This window comes from Myiozetetes cayanensis, unplaced genomic scaffold (genome assembly GCF_022539395.1).
Source record: "Myiozetetes cayanensis isolate MyiCay16 unplaced genomic scaffold, myiCay2020 scf17, whole genome shotgun sequence".
Taxonomy (NCBI): Eukaryota; Metazoa; Chordata; class Aves; order Passeriformes; family Tyrannidae; genus Myiozetetes; species Myiozetetes cayanensis.
In genome coordinates, this window is record NW_026087378.1 from 17,078,425 (window position 1) to 17,102,305 (window position 23,881).

At 51.8% G+C, this 23,881-nt stretch overlaps 1 protein-coding gene and 2 non-coding genes across 3 annotated transcripts; all 3 read right to left on the reverse strand.

Annotated features, from left to right (window-relative positions):
- Positions 1–1,802: 1,802 nt before the first annotated feature.
- HSPA9 (heat shock protein family A (Hsp70) member 9) lies at positions 1,803–23,423 on the reverse strand. Its single transcript, XM_050312330.1, has 17 exons — positions 23,295–23,423; positions 22,078–22,136; positions 20,491–20,578; positions 20,217–20,398; positions 19,529–19,653; positions 17,605–17,678; positions 17,416–17,522; positions 16,484–16,646; positions 15,779–15,871; positions 13,919–14,128; positions 11,335–11,562; positions 10,490–10,594; positions 9,330–9,447; positions 6,937–7,031; positions 5,086–5,178; positions 3,118–3,258; positions 1,803–2,566 (listed from the first exon to the last, which is right to left on the reverse strand). The coding sequence occupies exons 1-17, from the start codon at positions 23,373–23,375 to the stop codon at positions 2,507–2,509; spliced, it is 2,022 nt and encodes a 673-aa protein (XP_050168287.1). The 5' UTR covers positions 23,376–23,423; the 3' UTR covers positions 1,803–2,506.
- Positions 9,978–10,046, reverse strand: LOC126638581 (small nucleolar RNA SNORD63). Its single transcript, XR_007628639.1, has one exon. It is a non-coding gene; the product is annotated as a small nucleolar RNA SNORD63 (small nucleolar RNA).
- LOC126638580 (small nucleolar RNA SNORD63) lies at positions 11,007–11,078 on the reverse strand. The gene has a single exon (XR_007628638.1). It is a non-coding gene; the product is annotated as a small nucleolar RNA SNORD63 (small nucleolar RNA).
- Positions 23,424–23,881: the final 458 nt, after the last annotated feature.

The following is a 23,881-nucleotide window of genomic DNA, read 5'->3' on the forward strand; positions in this document are numbered from 1 at the left end:
CTGCCCCAGTGCTGCCAGTGCCTTCCCAGAGGTGGGATGGCAGCACTCAGTGGCTCAGGACAGGAGTCACTCCTCCCCCAGAGGTACAGCCCAGCTGCTGCCCCTCCTGCCTCCCTGGCAGGTTTTCCCAGCACAACACACATCACCCCATTTCACTGCTCCTTCCCCAGTTCAATAATTCAGCATGTAAAGGAGGAGCTAAGAAGAGCACATTAATAAAGAACATCTATGAAAGATGTATTTAAACTGTCACAGGGAAAATAATTCACTGAAGAAGCAAAGGCCAATCCTGATCAATCATTCAGGACCCTGAAGGCAGCAGAGGATCCGTCCATGGCTCCACGAGCCCAGCAGGGAGGAAATGGCGTGTGAGCAGCTCCCAGAGCAGCCCCCTGTCCTGGGCTGCCCCAGCCCTGCTCTGGGAACAGCTGGCTGCCTTCTGGGGGAGGGAGCAGGAACAGCTTCCACCGAGGATGGTTTGCAAACTGTTTCACTTAAGGACGTTTCCTTTCAGCGCCTGAAACGCCCACCTCGCTCTGCCAGAGGATTCCTTCTCTTTTCCAGACTGTGGTTTTATCCAAGGGATCACTTTTGACTGGAGCAGCAGCAGCAGAAGGGAACTGAGGACAGGAGTCACCTGCAGTCCAGCCTTGTAAAGATAATTCTCAGGAGATGAGAACTGCCAGGCCCAGAGCAGGGCAGTGCTGTGCCAGGACACCCAGAGCTGCACACCCCGATGACACACACGGCTCCTGGGGGCAGCAGTTGCTGTGCTTGTGCACATCCTCCCCACTTGTTCCTCAGAACTTCCCGGAAAGCCCCAGGCACACAATCCGTGTAAACTGTGACAAACTTGCCACTTAAAAAACCCCAACAGAGCAGGGCCTGGACCCACAGCCTTTGTGTCACCTGTACACTTGTGGGAGACCCACAGTCACACAGCCAGCCTGGTGAGAGCCCCTGGGGCTGGCAGTGGGCACCATACCCCCCATCCACCCTGGAATCAGCCACAGCAGAGCCAGGATCCCCAGGCCCACCAACTCCCCTGCTGAAAGCAAAGCACTCCAGGTTGAGTTGGAACTCCTCAGTCCACCTGCACTAAGGCAGCACAAGTGCTGTGAAGACCCCCCTGCACAACTGCCTGCCCCCCATGGCACCCCATGCTGGGCACTGCCTCTTTCCCTCCTCCTCTGGCTGCCCCAGCCCCTTCCTCACCAGGACAGAAGGCTGCAAGCTCCCCCTCACTTCACAGCCTTGTCCCTTCCAGCCAGTAACTCAGAAAGCTCACAGAATCAGCAGTTGGAGCCTTTCCCCCATAGCTCCTCTTCATTAGGAAAATGTCTAGAGCCAGAAAAAAAATCCTTTCCTCCCTCCTAAATACCTGAGATGTCAGGACAAAGCAGCTGGAAACTGTTCCTTTTCAGTCAATGACACAGGAACAGATGGGGAAAAAGGAGACACGGGTAACCTTTCTGTGGCAGAGAATGCCACCTCCTTGGAAGACTGGGCTGTGCAGCCACAGTGGGCAACTGCTGCTCCGAGCCTACAGCCTGCTTGCTAAGGCTGAGCACAAGCACTGAGTGCCTGAGGGTGAAGTCCCACTTACTGCAGTCACAGGACTTGAGGCATCTCCTGAGTGCAGCAGTGACACTCCCAGCAGGGACCCACCCCAACCTGACACCAGAGACCTTCTTTTTTCCTGCGAATGAAGCCCAAGTTGCAGAAAGGCTGCCTGTTCCCCTGGAGCTCTCACACGCAGGAACAGGCTCGTGTTCTCCATCAGAGGCCAGGATACCACGAACTCCATGTTGGACACTTTTCTGCTTTTATTTTAAAAAAATCCAGAGTGGATCCAGTAACAGTTTTATTATCAAGGAAATTGTTTTACCATAAGCAGAGAACAGACACAGGATGGAGCAGAAGGCTCAGACAAGCAAAGTATTTAACTTCCACATAGCCTCTTGTGTAAGAAATGTTACAGCTGAGTTTGAAGTACCCCCTTTCCTAGAGAACAAGGGTAGCAGCCTAGCCCAGGGCTGAACAGTCTCCACCAACGTCACCAGCCTTGCCCCACTGCTCACAGGCCACATTACCTGCTCACAGGTCCTCAGATGCACCAGGAGGGTCCATGCAGTTCTTCTCCCCCCTGTTCCAGCACAACTTCCATCTCCACCCTCAATTTAGTGACATGGTTTCCAAACTGGGATCTCGGATTTCATACACCATTGTGTCAAGTATTAAATGATCAGCGAGTGCCCAGGTGCCTCGGGTGAACGCCCCAGGCCCAACGCCTAACTCTGTCTGGCATGAATTAACTTTCATCAAGTGACAATTTATCTAGCAGACACATCACTAAGTTTATACATTAAAGAATTTTATATATAGAATACTGCAAAAACACAGTAAGTCTGAATTCTGCCCCTTGCTGCTCAGGAAGGTCCCTTCTCTCCCAAGCGACAAGAAAATCGACCTCTTCGTCATACTCCAGTCAAGGCAAGACAGAGACTTATTGCTTCTCTTCCTTCTGATCCCCTGAACTTCCAGAACCCTCTCGTTCAGAGGCCATCTGTGAAAACATTGCTTTGTTAGCTGCAGTTAACAACAAACTGCTCCTGGACATTCTTCCCCAGCTCGCTGCTTGGAGAGCCCCTCCCTCAGTGCAAGGGGCAATTGTCCACTGGAGAGCAGAACCAACCCCACCTCTGCAAGAGCTCTGAGAGGGAGGGAATGATCTTCCCATTATTTCTGCTTTCCCAGGGGATGTAACAAGCTTATACTGCAGCTCTGGGCATTACTTCACTCCTTGAGGCACCCCCTGCACCGAGGGGAAAGCCCTCTTCTTGTTGCTCCTTCTGAGGAGCTCCCAGCACTTTTCCTTGGAATGCTGTCCAGCAGCAGAAGCCCTGGCCTGGATGCAGGGCACCTGTGGCAGCACAGCCATGATTCAGGCCTCCAGCTCTCCCTGACCTTCCACAGCTGCCCCTGCAGCGAGTGTCACTCACAGGGAGCTGCACCAAGGCCCAGCACCACCTTCCAGCCCAGATCCTCTCTGGAGCTTGGTGTCCCAACCTCCTTTCCCCATCCTAGGGCTCTGAGCTGGCAATGCCCCACACCTACCTTCTTGTATGCCATTTCAAAGAGTTTCAGGGAGGCCTGCTGCAGGCTGGTTGCTGCCTGCCTGATGTTCTCCCCCGTTTCAGAATCTTTACGAGCCAGAAGTTCCCTCATTTTAGCGATTTCTTCCTTTAATTTGTTGCACTGCAAATAAGACACAAAACCCACAGTGAAATGCTGCACTTGGCTCACTGAGAATCTCCATCCCACCTAACTGCCACAGCAAAACTACCTTTCCTTTCCTTGCCAGAAATCGTGAAGTTAAGCCTCAAAGTGAGCCTGCAGGGGCTCGGCCTGTGCCCAGCTCCCAGTGGGCACCTGTCCACTTCACTAACCGTGTCCCAGTTGGCGTTAATGGGGCCTTGTTTGCTGTCTGGGCAGAGGTGCCAAGGACAGAGAGCCCTGCAGAGCCTGACAGCTCGCCAGGGCCGTGTGTCTCCCTGGCACACCTCACCCATGAGTCAGCCACCCCAGGAGCCAGGGCAAGGGGAGAGAAAGCTGGTTTTCATCCATATTTAAGGCACTGTCAGGGAGCCAACGAGGAAGGCTGCTCACCACCCTGGTAATCTCCTTGCACGTGGGAGGAGGAGCAGAGAGGCAAAGCAAAGCAGTGTGGGCTCATCCCAGCCCCGCAGCCATCTGTCAGCCCCCGCACAGGCTGGCATTCCCCTGCCAGCCTGGCAGGCTGCTGGAGGGGCAGGGGGCTCCTGGGGACAGCTGTGCCAGGAGCAGGCAGAGCTCTGGTCACACCACAGTGAGGGGAGGGAGAACAACACCTTCTGTCAGCCCCCACTGGCACAGGGCTGCTCCAAGCACTGCTGCCCACCTCCCCCTGGTATTCCCTCAAAAGAACTTACAGGGAACAGTCCCTGCAGGGAACAGGGATTTAGGCTCTGTGCTCCTGTATGAGAAAATTTCAGTGACCATAACCCCAAAGAGCCAGCCAGTATCACAGAATGGTTTGTGGGGGAAGGGACCTTAAAGCTCATCTCATTCTACCCCCCTGCCCTGGGCACAGACACCTTCCACCAGCCCAGGTGGCTCCAAGCCCCGTCCAACCTGGCCTTGGACACTTCCAGGGATCCAGGGACAGCCACAGCTTCTCTGGGCAACCTGTGCCAGGGCCTGCCCACCCTCCCAGCCAAGAATTCCATCCCAATATCCCGTCTAACCCTGCCCTCTGTCCATTTAAAACCACTGCCCCTTGTCCTGTCACTGTCTGCTGGCTGAGAAACAGCCTTTTAACTGACCAGAGCCTACTACCAATAAACTATCATCATGTCCCCCCAAACACCTCAGAGCCCCAGAAACCTTTTTATTCTGCTTCCCAGAGACTGGGCACTGTGTTCTGAACTTGGCTTTTGAAATGCACAGTGCACCACCTCAGAGTGGTGTGAACAGCACTCTTTGATCCTAAAATAACCATTTCACTCCCAAGAGAGAAAAACTGGAGCTAAGCTGATAAAATAATTTTTATTGCCCCCAAGCTCCTGGGTGCAGTGCATGCACTGCCAGGACAGCACAGCAGCTCTGCCTGTCTCCCTGTGTTAACACACTGGCAGGCACTGCCCAGGGATCTCCAGCTTCTGAGCAAAACTCTCTCACAGGCCCCAGCAAAGTTCTTATCAAACCTCTGCAAGGCCAAGCCAAGGACAGAGCTCGTGCAGAAACCTTTCCTGAGCAGCCTCCCAGGCTCTGAGATCCTCAGTGACACTGAACTCACACCCTGAAATGGGAATCTGCCATTACCCAAATCCTGTTCCTCTATGTTTGTGGTACAGCCTCCCACCAGCCACACTCATCCCAAGCCCCCAAACCAGAGGCTGAGGATTGTGCCACCTTTACCTGGCCTGGAAACAAGCCCAGAGCTGGGGCCAGGGGTCAGAGCCAGCTGTGAGCTAAGTGAGAATCTGAACAAAGATTGAATAAGGAATGTTCCCTGCTTTCCCCTACAGGGCAGGAACCACCTACCTCATCTGCTGGCAGCTGATCCTTGAACTCCTCCATCTTGGACTCGGTGTCGTGGATGATGCCCTCGGCCATGTTCACAGCTTCCACGCGTTCCTGGGGAGACAGCTCGTGAGGGGCTGCTGCGGCACCACTGCAGACACAACTCCAGGACATGTCTTTGCCCAAACTGCCAGGCTCCAACCTAGCTCCCTCACAGGCTCCTTCTTAGCGGCCAGGGGGCAAGAAATGCAGGCCAACAATTGCTAGGTGTGCTCTGGCATCAAGAGGTCCCTCACACTGCCACACTCCAACTCACTTCCCTGAGGTTGAAGTACTAAAGCAGCATCGCTGCTGGCACACTGGAACCTCAGGGACAGCACAGCACACTCTGCTCCTTGGGAAAGCAACAGAGCTTTAGGAAAATACTTGAAGCTTCTTCAGCTACAAGGACACTCGAGACAACTCAAATGCTTGGTTGATTTAGCTGTGCTCCCTTATCACAAAACCTCCCATTTATGCATTCAAGAGATTTCCACAGGAGTAAAACCAGGATCAGAAAAGTAAACGAGGGAATTTTGACAATTACAATTACACAAGACAAGTAAAGAAAAGTGTTACAGTAACCAAATCACCTTCCTCTAGAGCTCACTGAACAGGGGTGAGTCCCAGTTCAGGGCTACAACAGGGAAGAACTTAGCGAGCAATTTAAGATACAAAGGAAGGCAGCAGGAAGGTTTTCAGTGCAGTCTCTTCAATGCCTCCTCCCTAAGCTTCATGGCAATGATGAGGTTACTGAACAGTGGGACTTTAACACCAAGCTCTTTGATGGTTCTCCATCTAACCCACAAATGCTCATCAGCCAGTGCTTTGTGGCTTTACACGTTCTGAGGTGATGCTGCTTCCTGTGAATTTATTCCCTGCCTTCTCCCCTTCAGTCCCCTTCTGATCCCTTCACTACTGAGGGCAAGATTTACAGCACTGCCTGAGCACCTGAGACAGCTTCCTACAGACTGGAAGAGCAAGAGGTGGATCAATTCCATGTGCCAGTTTCAGCAAGCACTGATCATATACTGGTGCCATATCCCAGAGTCAGCCTGTGCTGTGTCTGCTTAAAAATCAATGCTCTATATTTAGTTGCATAATTCATTAGTATTACCCTCATTAAACCAATTAGTTACAACCATTAATCCTGTGTGTATCACAGGTCCAGTCACTCGACTATGGCAAGTGCCAGTCTTTCCTTGCAGAGCCAGTGAGGATTTCCAACACCTCCTGAGGGCCAACATCTGTGCTCAGATGGATATGGAATTCCAGATGCCACAGTGAGACTTCAACCACTATGGAAAGCAACTTCCCACTTTAAGAAGGAAGAGGCTGAGGTGCACTTTTGTTTGGCAGGTTCTATAAATGAGGCTTTCAAATGAACTCGGATTAGCTGGACTGTTCCCACAGTATCCCCATCCAACCAGAGCACTGCTGTGAGCACCATCTGCAGGGGGCTGATCCCAAGGCATGGTAACAGGCAGGTGGGCACTAAAGAGCAGTCATGGCAAAAACATAACTAGAGCTGCAAAGCTGTTAGTCACGAGCAACAGGCAGGGGAGTTTGCCCACTGCTGTCTCCATGGCCCAGGAATTCCTCAGGGAGCAAATAAAACGCCAGTCACACAGGGCAAGGCACCCAACCCAAACCCCAGAGCCGGAGGGTTCTGCGAACACCTTCCTGCAGCTCCGTGTGAACCGACTGTAAGGAAGGAAGCAGACACTGGGGTAACAGCTGAAGGGCTCCCAGGGCAGAGCTACAGCCCCTCAGAGGGGAGCACAGCCACTGGCACAGGGGTGAGCAGCAGCAGGGACCCCGTGCCCCCCGTACCTTCCTGCGCCTGTCCTCCTCCGCGTACTTCTCCGCGTTCTTCACCATGTTCTCAATCTCGTCCTTGCTGAGGCCGCCCGAGGACTGGATCACAACTGCAGCACAGAGGAGCACCAGTGAACAGCCTGCTCTCACCCCGAGGAGAGGAGGACCTCCCAAACACAACAGCAGCCCTGCTCAGGGACTCTGCACCGGTGAAGATCTTGTGGGCAGCACTAAGACAGCCGATTTCTGCAGAGGCAGAGATGCTGCTGGCAAGGTAAAAACCTGATCTCTCAGATCTACAAACTCCACAGCTCTGCCAGACACTTCCTGCCCACTGCTCTGGTCTGTAAGTCACTTTGGCTGGTCTTCAGTTACTTCTCCTGGAAAGTGAGGGAGCACCAAAGGCCCCAAAGCAAAGAGGCTTTCCAGGTTAAAACACAGAACTTGAAAAAAAAAACCTCCCAGCAAAAATCTAACCAACAAAGAAATCCAAAGAGAAGGAATTGTTTTACCAAAGATTCCTTTCCCTGTTGGAAAGCAGCCCAGGTTGGTGGCAGGATAAGACAAGATTCCCCACCCAGCTCCTTACACTGCCCTTAATAAGGGAATGTAACAAGATTTTATGAGCAGGCTCTTAAAGGTCCCTTTTTTTTCCCCCACCATTAGTGTCAAAAATACAGTCTAGACTAAACTAATTTCTGCAGTAAAGCCTAATTTCATTGTGAAAGGGAGGACCAACATCCAGGATATCCAGGTACATTAAAATCCTCATATGAAGTTAAGTTTTCTATGTAAAATCTGCCAAAGGTGCAAAGCCCTGACCAAGGACACACATACACAAGTCCTCTGGGTACAGATGTGGGATGAGCAATTCAGCTTTGTAATTAGGACCACATCTGCACACAGGTAGGCAGTTAAAAAGTATTCTGATTGCCTGTTATCAGAAGCCTTTCACTTAGCAGCAAAAGGCTGCCACACAACCAAAATCTGCAAGGAAATCCAAGTAACAAGCAGTGTGATTTTGGTAACGTGCTGCTGCCAAAAAGGCAAGAGTGTGATTGTGAGCAGCACGCACCTCTGAGCTGTGCACACAGAGTTAATACTTCCCTTAGCTGAGTGTGCATTCCACTGCTCAAGGGTTGTCTCCAAGAAACAACTGAGGGGCAGTACAGAGGCTTCCCAGTTAGAGGAAGAAGAGAGATCTATTTTCTATCAGGGGAATCCGTAAATGCTTCAGATTAATTTTCTGAGCCCACAGCAGAGCTTTAGAAACTGTCAACTGTGGCATTAATTACCCTGGAACACCAGGCCTAACATTTCATTGCACCACAGACAGCTTGAAGTCCCTGAGCCTCCTGCCAGTTCAAGACTTCCAGCCTAAGAGGATGAAAATGAACAAGCTGGTTACAGGGAATGCCTGCTGCTCAAAAAGACTTGACTCTCCAGACCTTTGTAATGGAGTAATTACAAACAAACAGGGTCTTGGCAAGAGCTGATTTGTTCAGTTGTACATAACACACCTTGGAGTCAGAGATCTCCCTAATTTGATTTCTCCCTTAAAAGCTGGCACCTTCACACAGACAGGCTCAGAGACAGCAATCCCTGTGTTACCAGAGGGCATTCCCAAAGGAACAGCGTGCCCAGCAGCACAGCTCAAGAACAACTAGTGCTGCATTGCCAAGCCCCATTTTCTGTCCCCTCAGGGTAACTCAGGGCAGGATGTCACTGCTCTCAGCATCTCAGTGACACAGGACACCCTGTGAAGCAGCAGGAGCATGGCCCACAAATATCTGTGAGCCCTGTCAGCCAACCTGTGCCCAGCACCTCTGGGCACTGAGCCACAGCTGACCAGCACAGCAAACCCAAGAAACAGCTGCACTCTGCTGAAACGCTGGTGGAGCGATCCCAGGACATGGCAGGACCAAGCAAGGACTGTCACACAGGGCAAAAGGAAACCCTGCCAGCAAGGGCTGCCTCGACCTTGGCACGGTCAGGTGCTTCACCTCTGCCTAACATGCAAGGAAAGCATGTCCTGGCACAATCTGTCAGCAGGCTGCTGGAGAGGGCAGTGCTGCATTCACACAGGAGCCTTCCCACCTTAGAATAGATCTACAGGTCACTGCTGTCACTTGTCCCCTTCCCCAGCTCATTCTGCCCTCCTTTCCAGGGAAGGCACTCAGACTAAGGCGACTTCAACTGCATCTGTGCTGCACTGACAGCAGACTGCTTGGGTCCTCCTTGCTCTTCATCAAACCGGTGCTGCAGTCCCACCTGGACTGTGGGATGAGGCAGCACTCCATAACCTCTGGAGTCCCTTGGTGTTCCCCTCAGTGCCCAATGTGCCACAGCACCACCATGACCCCTCCAGGCCTTTCCTCCCCACCCCAGGCAGCCCCCCAGACACTCACTCTGCTGCTCACGCCCGGTGCCCTTGTCCTTGGCCGACACGTGCACGATGCCGTTGGCGTCGATGTCGAAGGTGACCTCGATCTGGGGCACCCCCCGTGGCGCCGGGGGAATCCCAACCTGGGGACAGCAAGGGTTGCCCATCAGCTCCCACAGGGACACGAGCTCAGGGCACGAGGCTCCAGGGCTGGGCACGTTACCCTGGTCACCTGACAATGAATCAGCTATTGACCAACCCTCGGAGCTGAGCCCTCTGAACACATGTTGGCATCATGTGCTGCATCACAATCTTGACAGATTTAACAGGATACAGGTTTCTACCCAGAAAACCCCGTGAGAACACCCCCAAGTTTGTTTTCAAAGTGATACAGGTTCTGTTTTCTTGCTAAACAAGCCCCTCTCCCATGGGCATGGCAGGATGCTCTAATTCCTCAGTTCTGCACACAGACTTCACTCACCACCTCTGAGGAACCATTTTAGGACAGTGACAGGCAGCACAGCTTCCTTCTAAAGCACAAAAGGCAGAGCCCTTCCTTTCTGCAGGGCGCTTCCAGCACTGACCAAACCCACCCCGGGCAGGCAGCTTGTCAGGCAGCCACACACTGCACATCAACCCCTGGAGCACATCTGTTCCCCAGCCAGCAGGGTGTGGTGCTCAGTTCCACAAGGTCTCCACACAATTCTTCAGAATGATGTGTTGACAGTTGACATCATGGCACACACACTGCAATCCCAACCAGGCCACAAACCTCCCAGGTACCCTGGCTCACAGCAACTCAGGGACTGCAGGTATCCTGGAGGCTGCTCCAAGTCCTGTCTCTGCAACACCAGAGGAAAGGCCAGCCTTCAGCTTATCTGCTGCACAGGCTTGGGATTGCAGAGGTCTTTTGTGCCCAGAGAGCCCTTTTAGGTCACCAGGCCCCAAAGCTGCAGCAGCTCCTGTGCCACATAAGACTGCTCAAGAGACTCTCAGCTCCATCTGAAATGCTGGTTGCTCTCCTGGCACAGAAAGGCTGTGCCTCTGGAAGCTTCTTTTTTACTACAAATGGGGTCAAATGTCTTCTGTAAGTGACTCCCCCTCAACACTGCCTTTAGGGATCAACTGAAATGGAGAAGGCTCTGAATGTCTCAAAGAAGGTCATGACCAGAGCAGCCCACGTACCAGTGTGAACTGGCCAAGGAGTTTGTTGTCACTCGCCATCTCTCTCTCTCCCTGGCACACTTTGATCTCCACTTGTGTTTGCCCATCAGCAGCTGTAGAGAACACCTATGGAAAAGGAACAGAGTGTTACTGTATAGCTAATAAATTGGAACACACCAACTGATGCATTTACAAGCTGACTGAAGGAATAAAAGGAAGCTACTTGGAACAGAAAGAATCATTAAATGTTTGTTGTTCTCCTGTTCCTCTGACAAAATTCCAAACCACAAAAACTGGCCATGCCCTGTCAGCAGCAGGTTCCATGGCAGCCAAACCCCCCAGAACATCTGCCCCTGAAGCAGCCAGGCTCTGGCCCAGCCCCAGAGCCCAGGCAGCCCCAGTGTTATCAGTGAGCTCACAGCAGCAGGCCCAGACAAGGAAAGGATCACACCCAACTCTGCCAGGGCCTTACAACACAGGAAAAAAGATAACCCCTCCCAAGGTATGCAGACCAAGAAAGGTGGTGTCCAGTGGGTGTGGTGCTCAGTTGCAGAAGGTCTCCACACAATTCTTTTTCAGAATGATGTGTTGACAGCTGACATCACGGCACACACACTGCAACAACCCTGAGCAGGCTGCAAATGTCCTGGGCTATCTTGGCACCCTTTAATTCAACTCCCCTCCACTCCTGGGCACACTAATAATCAACAGAGATACTCACTGACTGACATTAAACCTCATTTCTACAGCTGCTTTTCCTTGCCAGATGAGGAGGAGACAAGACCATCAATTGGGCTGCTCTGGGAAGCCTTCACTGGGTGTCCAGGAGCACCCCAAAAATCCCCCCATCCCAAGTCAATTCGTACCTGGCTCTTCTTGGTTGGGATGGTGGTGTTCCTGTTGATGAGCTTTGTGAAGACACCTCCCAGTGTCTCAATGCCCAAGGACAGGGGGGTCACATCCAGCAGCAGCACATCAGTGACGTCCCCAGCCAACACCCCACCCTGGATGGCTGCCCCGATGGCCACGGCCTCGTCCGGATTCACGGCTTTGCTGGGAGCACGGCCAAACAACTCCTGCACGGTCTGCTGCACCTGCATGGAGACAGCACAGCTGTACTGGGGGAACCCCCACTGCCACACAACCTGCCAGCCTGGGCACAGCCTGGCAGCCCTGTGCTCCTATCCCTGTGCTCCTGCTGCCCCACGAGCCTGGGGCACGACAGACACGCTGAGCGTCAGGTCTGTGCCCCATCTTCCAGGCATCCTGTTAAATGCACTTGTTTCAGTCCACACAACCCCTGCTCTGGAGGCTTCTGTGCCATCGAGTTTGCAGCTGCAGCTCAACTCACAGCAGTGCTTTTATGTAGCCCAGCCATACTCAGAGGGGATCACTCCATGCTTATCTAGGAGTCAAGGATGCCCCTGCTGAGCAGAACACAGCTGTCAAGGACAGCACAGCTGTGGAGCACAGACAGGGAAGGTGAAAAAAAAATCCAGAAGCACAGATCATGTTGTTTGCGTGCAAGAAAGGAAAAATAAAAAGGGAATTGTGTAAAGAACAGAATTTTCCCACTCTCTATTTAACAGGCTGTTCCAGCAGAGCAGATGTGCCGTGCCAGCAGTCTGAGAGGCGTTGTTAGCACTGCACTGCTCGGCCCCTTCGGAAGGACTGTGCTCATGATTCCAACAGATTCACTGCTGAGGCATCCACATGGGAATGCATCAAGGGGCTGCACCAGAGCACAGCCCAGAACTCCCCTGCTCTGCCCTGCAGGGGAAGGGTGTGGGGCTTGTGCTCCTCTCTGAGTACAGCTGTTGGGCACACAGCAGCACAGGGGAGCACAATGTGCCTGGAGAACTGCTGGGAGCAAACCCCCAACTCTGCCCCGCAGCCAGGACACACCTGCCCAGAGTGCTCATTCCAGAGGAACACTCTTTATGTGTGAGCACATCATTAAGTGCAAGGCTTTCCCTCTGGAGGCATATTTTACAGAAACATTACTTCTAACCACCCCTGGTACTTCTCCCAGAGTCCTGGCCATGGGAGCGCTCCAAAGAAGCCACATTCCCTCCAGGCAGGGGCAAGAGCAGAGAACAACAGAGAGAAGAGAAGGTTCTGGGCTGTGTACAACACACCAGCACTGATTTCAGAACCAGAGCTGGAACTACAGGCACTCAAGAAAGCATTCTGTAAGCATAAGGCCACAGATGCTCAGGGTTATAAATGACAGGGAAGGAAAAATAAATACCAAAAAAAAAAAAAAAATCAGTATTTAAGTCCTGTCTTCCATCCTAAAGGATACATAATGTTTCAGGACAGGCTTCCCCACTGAGTGTTTGTCATCACTTTATATGTAAGTAATCACACCATTTTTCCTTTATCCAGCTGGAACAAGAAGGATTTTGGGAACATACAGCAGAGTTACTCCACTTGAGCTTGGGCCAGATCAGGAGTTTCTGTTTATCTTGTTGCTCTGGGTGACCTTCAGCTCACAACAGCTTCACCTCCAGCCATCAGTGTCATTTAATATAGGGAGGAAAAACCCTCCCACCAAACTCCAAATGAACCCAAGCAGGACCACGTACACATGTCCTGTCCTAGAGAGGACCTGCAAATCACAAATCTTAACAGCAAACAAACAGTCTGATCCCTCTGGCTGATCCCTCTGGAATGAGATGCTCTGTAGGAAAGGACACACTGACCCTTGGAGAGCAGTGCACATCCCTGTTCAGCTCTGGCCTGGGGGAGCAGCAGCCTGCCTGGCTGGAACAGGAGCAGTAAATCACCTGCAGACAGCACCTTATCTACAAGACTGTGCATGTCAGCACAGCAGCCTTTTAAGATACCTGTTGGTGCTTATCTCCACAGAATAGAAGGGCCAGGCATTAGATAAGGACTGTCTGGAACAGCCAGTGAAATGGGCTTGCCAACAGCCAGCCTCCAACAGGTATCTGATCACGCACAACCAGCAGGTATCAGAGCAGTTCTGCTCCCGCAGCTTCTTCCCAGCTGCCGAAAGTGCTCTATACAGGGAGCAAAGCCCCTGGGGGGCAAAGATTCCTGACAGGTGATTGTCATTGAAGTGTGCCTTTATCACACACTGAGGCCACAGCAAGAGAAGACACCCTGTACATCTCCACAGTGCTGCTTCTGTCCAGTCCACTCCAGAACAACAGGCTGCAGCTGAGCATGCAACTCCAGACACCTCCCACTTCACTTTGTGAGGAGCAACTCAGCCCCCAGACAGAGCTGAGCTCAGGAACAGGATGAGAGTCCATCAGCACTGCTCCCATGGGACTCCTCAGCACATCTGCTCTGCTCTGGGGACCCTCAGCTGCTGGGGCTCCAAAGCCACCAGACCCTCAGCTTTTCTGCTGCAGGTTCCCCCTAACAGCAAGCCCAGGGCAGCTGTGCCAGCTCTGCCTGGAGCAGGGACTGAGCTCATACCTTGGGCATTCTGGTCATGCCACCGACCAGGATGACTTCCCCAATGTCACTCTTGCTGACTTCAGCATCCTGCATGGCCTTCTGGCACGGTGCCACCGTCCTCTTGATGAGATCAGCCACGATGCCCTCGAACTGCGCCCGAGTCAGCTTCATGTTCAAGTGCTTTGGTCCGGAGGCGTCCATGGTCAGGTAGGGCAGGTTGATGTCAGTCTGCAGCAGGAAACAGGCTTGGAGTGAGCACAGCAATGGAAAACAGGGCTGCTCCACAGTCAGATCAGGTTACAGCTTCTGTTGGCCTGTCCTGAAGCACCTACACGGCTGCTGACCCTACAGCCCAGGCCTTAGGTGGCAGCAGGAACACTTTTATGTTTGACATTTCAGAGAAGAGACAATTATTTTGTTCCACATCTCATGCTTACAACTGTTAAGCTCTCACTTTAATACTGTGTTATTGCAAGGTTTTGCATTGTTAAGAAAAACAAATTAATTAGTCATAGCCAAGAGGTAAGAGCTGAAACACTGGAAGTGACAACATTAATCCTGTTCCTTTAGCACAACTCAGGAAAAAGCCCATCCTCAGAGTTCCCAAAGATTCTGCCAACTAACATTCCATACCAGGTAAGCTTCTTGGAGAAAAGAACTCACGGCTGTTTTCTAAATGCCAACAACTCATGTTCAACAGCCAAAGTTAATTAGTGCAAGGGACCATAATCCCCACTTCCTATGACTATTTCCGAATCTCTTACAAATCCACAAGCTGGATTTTTAAAGCAAATCTTACACTGAGATCATTCAAGTGCTGAGTCATGCTGACATCAAAAGACCCTACAAATCAAAGCAATTAAAACATCAGTGCTTTAAGCTCTGGAGATTAAGTTTACACAACAAGAACTAAAGCCATGTTACTGACTAGAGGTGTGCAGTCACTTCACAAACAGTATGATCAGAAGTATTAGGGGAAAATGGGGCCAAAAGCAAGTTGTTTTCCCTTCACTGCTAAAGAGTTAAAGAATTCAGTTTTTCCTGGTATGAACAAACTGGATTTGCCAGCTTTTGAGCTCAAAAAACAGAGCCTGCTATGTCTCTGGCAGAACTAAGCATCCATTGTGACTGGCCTAAACTCCTTGCTATGAGCTCCCCACTGGCCAACAAAAAGACCACCATCGAATAAAATTAAAAATGTTTATTCAGAATCTAGAAATTGGCAGAGTCCCCATTTCAATTACTATATAATTGACCTTAATTTCACTTAGCCAGGACTATTACACTCCCAACTTGCTCCTTCTCCAGCTCCTCATTCAGTGGTGAATAAAGGACATGCTTGAATGCATTAATACACAAAGTGGATGGAAAAAGGAAAGGGGGTGTATGTTGCCCAATGTCTGGACAACTCTTCTATAGGCAAGTAAGTTGAGAATCTTTACAGAAATCACTGCACAAATTAGCTGTTTCAGTGGGATGAGCAGCACCAAGGTTTTCCAAGGCTTTGGAACAGCCTGCACAAATAAGTGGTTCCAGTAACCCAGCAGCACTGGCTGCAGCTGAATTCCCTGATGCCCATCATACTCCTGAAACACAGAGTAAGCTGGGAACAAGGTCACGTTCCCTGCGTGATCAGAAAACACACTGCCAGAAAAAAGCCCAAATCCAGCACCGTTCCCAGCTCCCAACAAGCGACTGTGCTCCAGAACAGCTCATCCTGGTACAGGACTTGCTGTGACAGTGACACTGCGTGGTGACACAGAAGCTTGTTCTGCCACAAGAGAAATCAGCCATGTCAGAGCTTTGTACACAAAGCCAGTGCAAAACTCACGGCGTCTCACAGCACTGTAGCAGACTGCTGTGGACCCAGGCACGTACCTGCACAGATGAGGAGAGCTCACACTTGGCTTTCTCCGATGCTTCTCTCACTCTCTGAAGGGCCATGTTGTCTTTAGTGAGGTCAACACCCGTCTGAGTGACAAACAACAGGTTAACAGACTCTCAGCTTCTGCTCAGGAGTCACCTCACTGCAATTCACCCTCTCACCACTCTTGACTCTATAGATACTTCTAGAATACAGCCTGCTATGTGCACTTCTGGCACAGGTATTTAGCATTTCAAATGTGCCAGCCCTCTCTGCTCTGCAAGTACTTATACAGTAAGGTACAGATTAGAGCTTGGTAAAGCTGCTGCATCACAGAATATAAAGACAAAACTGAATTAGCAAAGGAGTTGGAATTACCATTGCAGCTTCCTCCAGCAAACCCTGTCTTGCATCTGTGCTGTCACGTTCAACTCCACCACAGATACTTATTTTTAAAAGCAAGCAGATTGTGTATAAGAGTCCTGCTACACAAGAGAGAAAAAAGGCAGAAGTCCTTCTCCTGTGTCTTCCAGGAGATGAATAATTCACCTCAAGAAGATAAATGTAAGAACTGGAAGCCAGGCCAACAGGTGTCTAATAGTCTTAAATTTTAACCGTGCCATAAGTGACCAAACAAGTCCTAATAATTTATGATTCCCATTCTTCTATAGAAGTGAGTCTGAAAAGCAGTGTAACACTGCTCTGAAGAGACCTCTTACCTCTCTCTTGAACTCTTTCACAATATGCTGTAGTAAAGCCTGGTCAAAATCTTCTCCACCTAAGAAAGTGTCACCATTGGTGGACTTCACCTCAAAGACCCCCTTCTGGATTTCCAGCACAGAAATATCGAAAGTGCCACCACCCAGGTCGTAGACTGCAATGCTGCAAAGAGAGAGGCAGGGAAACATCACTTTCCAGGCAAAGCTGTGTGGCTCAAAACTCAGCCTCCCCAGGAAATGGAGTGTGCAGAACTCACATTGCTGCCCACAGAAGGTAAAAGCCTCTCTAAAGGCAGCAGTAAACAAACCTCCCAGTGCACAAATCCTCTGAGCACTGTGAGTCACGTGGGAGTTTCTCAGGCTGTGCAGCACAATGCCCAACCTTGCCCATTACTTCAGAGAGGGCAGTTCCTCCCTCTCCAAAGCCAGACACACATCCAGTGGCAAGGGCAGGAACACCACAACTCTTACGAAACATGCTTTTCAGAACGTGAGGCTTTCACAGCACCGTCACCTACATCAGAAACACAGAATCTCTAACAAAACCCTTGCATTTACATAACCAGCCCTGACAGCAGCAGAAAGCTGAGTGCAGTCAGGGGAGCTGCAGGGCATGGGTACCTCTTGTGCTACCCTGCAGCACCACTGGTGACAGGCTGTCCTGCCACACCCATCACTGCCACGGTGGGTAAGATCATTAAACTGACACCAGGTTTGATAATCAAGTTGCAGCTGCAAGTTATGAACTCTCCTTCTGTAACAAGGCTGGCTGGCACAGAGCAGAGGTGACATTACACAGCTCTGACTCACGGCTGAGTCCACCCTGGCACAGCTCCAACCAATGCTCCAAAAACCAGAAAGAACAAGAGGCATTTCCAGAGCAAATCCCAGCACATTATTTGAGAGGGGAGGGGCAATGCACAGGCACTCACACTTTGTCTTCTGACTTGTCCAGACCATAGGCAAGTGCAGCTGCTGTTGGTTCATTAATCACCCTCAAAACATTCAAGCCAGCGATCTGCCCAGCATCTTTGGTAGCCTGAGGGATAAAGAGGAACAGTGCTCACTACTGAAATTAAATGCAATTCATAAGCCCCAAAGTCTTACAGCTTGATGAATACCTGTCTCTGAGAATCATTGAAGTAAGCAGGGACTGTGATCACAGCATTCTTTGCAGCATGCCCCAGGTAGTTTTCTGGAAGGAGACAAAACAGCAGGTTATCCTTGTAAGAACACTGAGTCCTTATTCAGAGAGTCACAAGAGCACAGAATGGCTTGGGTTTGGGTTGGAAGGGACCTCAAAGCCCATCTCCTCCCACCCCCTGCCATGGGCAGGGACACCTTCCACCAGCCCAGGTTGCTCCAAGCCCCGTCCAACCTGGCCTGGGACACTGCCAGGGATCCAGGGGCAGCCACAGCTTCTCTGGGCAACCTGTGCCAGGGCCTGCCCACCCTCACAGGGAAGAACTTCCTCATAATGTCTATTCTAAACTCATACTCTTTTAGTTTGAATCCACTCCCCCTTGTCCTGTCCCTACATGCACTTGTAAATAAGTCTCTCTCCATTATTAAGTAGTTTGAAATCATTTTTCTGAACTAACAACACAAGACAGGCTTGCTGTTTCCTGGGAAGATGCAGAGGGAACTGTGAAGAAATTCAGTCCTTTCACATAACACAGAACAGTTTGTAGACTTTGGACAGCACAGCCCTATTTTGGCAACACCTCCACAATTCCATCAGTGACTGGATGCCACTGGTGTGAATTCATCTGAGACTATAACCTGTCTATTTAGTGTGCAAGGCTGAAGCTGTTCTCCATCTTTTTTGAGGGTTCAACATGTGATGTATTTAAAATTTCCTCTTTTTCATCCTGATCACCAAATCTGCTCTTGGTAACTTACATAGTACAAATAATGTACATACACTAACTTTATAACCATTTAATTAGTTCAATACTTACTAAAACAGCTTTTAGAACACTTATTAAAATAAGTTTGTGTTTAATTTTTGAGACGGCGAGTCAGAAAAATGCCTATTACACCTCCATTTAAGTTGTGAACTGCTCTCAATAAATGACAACGATGTCAGCAAATGCAGACTCAACCTGCTAAAAAGAAAGGATGAGCAGGGTGCCTTGACAGGACTCATGGCTGTGCACTAGCCCAGCACAGAGCTCACCCACTGCACTGCTCTGTGCTGCTTGCAGAGCCAGATCCTTCCATAGCTGGAGTCACGGAGCACCCAGGCCAAAAGCCAGCACCTTTGTGTCTAAGGCAGGCACACCATCCTCCAAATAAGTCAGATTTATCATCTCTAGATGCTCACATACCACACACTCCTGAGTGGAGCTTTAGCAAATGTCCAGGACCTAACAATGGAAAAACAGTAACCTCTGGATGAAGCTTCAGTCCTGCCCTCCTCACACCTACCACTGGACACAATGCTCACCAAGGAGGGTGAAGAAGGCAGCCACTGACTGTTCTCTCTCTGTATCACTCAGTGTCCCCAGAAACCATTTCAGGAATTGAAACAGGAAAAGAAAACCTCCAGGCCAATGGCTCTTTTCCCCCAGTGAACATTTAAAGTCACCACTGGCTAGTTAGCTATTCACTGAGCCCAACAACGGGGTCCCTTGAACACTCCCTCTCCCTACATGCTCTCCATGCAGTAGCTGAGGAAGAACAAAGTCACTCCAAGGCCTGGATGCCCCAGCCTGTGCTCAGCTGCAGCCAGGGGGGCACAAGGACTGGGCTTCCAAGGAAATGGAGCTCCCCCTTCTGAGGGAGTGTGAATTCAGTCACAGAGAGGATCAGCTCAGGCAGTATGGAACTCTGGTAAGAGCACCCCTTAAGTAGCACTAATATCTTGCCAAAGGTCTGGGATTGAGGAAGGAATGACCTTCCTTGAGGGGTCCTAAGAGCCCACCCTGTACCCTCCCCCCACCTGCCCTGTTCTATGAGGCTTTGGTACCAAAAAAGCAGCTTTTTGGCTGCAGCATCTCCATTTACAAAGCACACAGACAGCAGAGAGCAAACTGTACCAACCTGCAGTTTCCTTCATCTTCATGAGGACAAAGGCACCGATCTGGCTGGGAGAGTAGAGCTTCCCATGGGCCTCCACCCAGGCGTCCCCGTTGGAGGCACGGACGATCTTAAAGGGAACGTTCTTACTGCAAGACACGAGCATTGCACACTCAGCTCCTCTGTCACCACATGACACGGACGAGCTCGAGACAAAGAACACTGAACTCGCCAGAAACTGCCTTAGATCCAGAGGCCCAGTATGCTGCTCCTGCTTTTAATCAGCTACATCATTTGATCATAAACCTCAGGTATGATCTTACAGTTTTGATTGTAAATACCCCCAAGAACGAGAAAAATCTTCACTTTCTCTTTTCACATCAGGAACTTTTTTACTCCTCCTCTGGAAGCCTTAAGGCGATCAGCAACTAAGAAATGCTGAGATGAGCTCAGCTGGCCAGAGCATGGCGCTACCAACAGCAGTGCTGGGAGTTCAATCCCTGGATGGGCCATTCCTTTAAGAGTTGGGCTCTGTGGGTCCAACTCGGGACGTTCCATGAAGCTCTGCCAGCCTGGAAAGCTGGGCCCTCAGACAGAAGCAATGAGCCCTGAGGGCAGAACCACTTCAGCCACAACAGGGTTGTATTTTAAAGGGTCACAGGGCGGTGTTTGCTGCCCCCCTGCCGGCAGTGGGGCGGCTCCCCTCACTCACATGTCCTTCTTCACCTCCGAGTCGTCGAAGCGGCGGCCGATGAGGCGCTTGGTGGCGTAGAAGGTGTTGTGGGGGTTGGTGACGGCCTGGCGCTTGGCCGGCATCCCCACCAGGCGCTCGCCGTCCGCCGAGAACGCCACCACGGACGGCGTGGTGCGAGCCCCCTCCGAGTTCTCCAGCACCTGGGGACACACAGAGCAGGGTGCCAGCAGGGACTCAGCCAGGGGCACCCAGGGGGACGCTCCCATCCCAGCAGCGCTCCCTTCCCACTCACCTTCGCCTGCTTCCCCTCCATGACGGCCACGCACGAGTTGGTGGTGCCCAAATCGATCCCGATGACGGCCCCTTTAATGGCCTCTGAGCTGCAAAGCACATTGAGGGGGGAAAAGAAATTACTGCTGAAAGGAAGAACTAGGGAGCAAAAAACCTGCCAGCCCTGAAGACAGGACAAAAGCAATTTTCCAGTTGGTGTTGAAGCAAATCCATGCTGCACCCTGACTTCTCCAACTCTTACACTGGAATTTAACCCTGTGCCTCTGTTCTCGACCAAGTCTTTACAGGTAAATCCTTGTTTGTTAGAACAAACACATAAAATACTGTTCTTCACCAAAATATCTTTACTATGTACACATACATTTATTTTCTCAACAACTCTTATGATTTTGACATAAAACAAATTCATAACTAATTTTGTCCCTACACAGACAGGACTTGCTTTGGGTTACTTTTGATCATAGTCACAGACTGGTTTGGATTGGAAGGGACCTTAAAGATCACCTCATTCCACCCCTGCCATGGCAGGGACACCTTCCACCAGCCCAGGTTGCTCCAACCCCCTTCCAACCCGGCCTTGGACACTTCCAGGGATCCAGGGGCAGCCACAGCTTCTCTGGGTAACTTTGATGCTTCAACTTGTTTGAAAACATCTACCTGGAGTCAAAATACTACTAAATAGATGGCACTGGTTTATTTATCATTGCTTAGCATGGGGAGAAGCACCCACAATGATAAATTCCTCAGCCCATGTGGGTTCCTCTGAGCCAGAGCCAAAGCAAACTACCTTTTTGATCCTCAGGAGCAACAAGTTAATTTAACTCTGAAAAATGGGATTAAATAAAATTGGAACCTCCTCCTCCTTTCTAGGAAGAGTGCATTAGCCCTTCTGGGGCTCAGATAACCCCAAGCCACAGTTCTGCCTTACAGAGCCACGTTGTGGGATGGGGAAGGCACTCTGCAGGCAGAGCACCCTGTTCATCACCAGGACAGCATCTTCTCCCTCCCCAGGCTGCCAGTGGCTCTAACTCCAGTTCCAGGAATAAAGCAGCGGTCTTGGAATGTCCAACTGCTCAGGTGGTCTGCACCAAGCAGAACCAGTTTTCCTAACAGAGATTTCCCAGCCCATGTCCCAAATCAGCATCAGCCACAAACGTGACTAAGTCAAAACCAACTGCTATTCATTTCCCATTATCCTGCAACAGAAAAAATAAGCGATTCAAATGCATGAGTTGTTTGAAATGAACTTTATCCCCACAGCAATGGAGCCAGGCATCACTCACTCCACGGCAGTGTAAAACAACTTGTTCCATCAATGTTTGGGGTACTTTTTAGCTTGTTTGTTTTTTAATCAAAACAAATCTCAACAATCCACATTTTGTGGAAAGAGCAGTTCTCAAAGTTCCCCTGGAGAAACCCAAGGGATAAAGAAAGAGCCTCAGGAAAGTTCCACGCTGAGGTTCCAGTTTTATTTTGCTGGGTTTGCTCTGTTACTCCATCTCTGGCTACAGCAATCGGTTCTGGTATGAGGAGGACAGCAAACATCAACATCCCGCAGCCAAACCCCAAGCCCCAAGGAAATACTCACGCATATCTCCTGATGGAGGCTGCTCTGAGGACATTCTGGCTGAGGCCATTCCAGAATGTCTGAAAACAAACACATTCCGGTGAAAACTTAGTTTAAAACATCAAGTGCTCTTCAAACCAAGGCCTTCAGAGGCAAGCAATGTCTGAAGGCACATTGTCCCACCACAGTGTTTATATTTAAAAACTTGGGTGCAAACTAAGGAAGATTTAAGGAGGAGTTAAATTGACTTAAAAAAATCCAATTACTGCACTAGTTCATCTGCCATACCCTGATTTCTATGACAGAAGGGAGCATTTCCCTCATATGGGTCAGCCTATGAACATGCTACCAGCCAAGAAACACTCTGGGAAGTCAACTCTGAACCTTCAGCTTCCAGTGAGCAGCAGATAAACATTAACCCCATTTCTCGAGGCTTTGTGCCTGGTCAGCAACAACTGCCCTCCTACATCCCTTGAGGGGTCTTGTGCTCCAGATTCTGCTGCACAGCTCCAGCATTTTGGCCCCTCTGAGCCCTTCTGCAGTGGCCACCCCTCCGCACATGCAAAGCAGCATGCTAAGAATCTCTGGGAGCTTTAGGCCTGCTTCTGTTTGAGAATGAGCTTTTAACAAGATATCTCGATCCAAACAGGGACACCACAGGAATGTTTTGCTCGTTTTCCAGGGCCCGTGAGGCAGGCACAGCCCGCGGGTGGCGGGGCTGCCCCGGCGGGTGGTGTGGGATGTGCCCTGTCCGCCCGTCCCCAACCCTGCCCTTCCCAGCGCGGTCCCGCTCCCGCCGCCCCTCGGAGGGTGAGCGACCCACCGCAATTCTGCTTTATAGAAAACACATCCAGGCACGCCCGCAGGCCCCTCAGCACCCCGGGAGCTGCTCCGCCCCGCGCCCGCCTTGACATTTTCTGAATAAAACCCTGAGCAGCGGAGGGGCCGCGGCCCGGGCCTGTCCTGGGGGAAATCGGGCCTCGCCCCCAGCCCGGGTGTCCCCCGGTCCCTCACAGCCCCCCTCAGCCCCGGTCCCCCTCACAGCCCCGGTGTCCCCTCACAGCCCCGGTGTCCCCCCCCATCCCGGGTGTCCCCTCACAGCCCCGGTGTCCCCCCCCATCCCGGGTGTCCCCTCACAGCCCCGGGTGTCCCCTCACAGCCCCGGTGTCCCCCCATCCCGGGTGTCCCCTCACAGCCCCGGTCTCCCCCCATCCCGGTCCCCCCTGCCCCCGCGGTACCTGCGCGCGCGGGCCGGGCGGCGCGGGCGTGGCGCGCGCCCCGCGCAGGGGCAGTGTGGCGGCGCGGCTCGCGCTCAGCATGGCGGACACGGCGCGCGGACACGGACACGGCGCGCGGCGCTTCTGGAACCCTCCGAGCACACGTGGGCCGCGGGGGGGCGAGGCGGTGCCGCAGGACCCCGCGCCGCGGGCTGCCCCGCGCAAATGCCCGATCCCGCCGCTCGCTCCGGGCGCGCCGCCCGCCGCCCCGCGACCGCGCGCGGCCTCGGCGGCACGGGCGAAGAGATCGCGGCCCCTGCCGAGGCGCGGCGGGGCGGGAGAGGGGCGGCGGAGCGGCGCGGGGCGCACCGGCGCGGCGCGGGCAGCCCGGGTCCTGCGGCGGGCGCGCGCTCAAGGTCGGACAGGATAAAGCGCGGCGATTGCAGCGGCCTTGCGTCAGGGACGGCGCTGCGCATGCGCAAGAGCGCGGGGCGGTGCCTGCGCAGGGCCATCACTCATCACCCTGCGCTCACCCCGCGCATGCGCCGTGCGGGCCGGGAGGGGCCAGGGCGGGACCCTCAGAGAGGACCGGGGATGTGTGAGGGGAG

Excerpts from the sequence above, each read along its gene's own strand:
- HSPA9 (XM_050312330.1), bottom strand. The coding sequence starts at position 23,375 with ATGCTGAGCGCGAGCCGCGCCGCCACACTGCCCCTGCGCGGGGCGCGC. Across the intron at positions 22,137-23,294 it reads CGCCCGGCCCGCGCGCGCAG|ACATTCTGGAATGGCCTCAG; the intron begins GTACCGCGGGGG and ends GTTTGTTTTCAG. Across the intron at positions 11,563-13,918 it reads GCATGACCAGAATGCCCAAG|GTGCAGCAGACCGTGCAGGA; the intron begins GTATGAGCTCAG and ends GTCTCCATGCAG.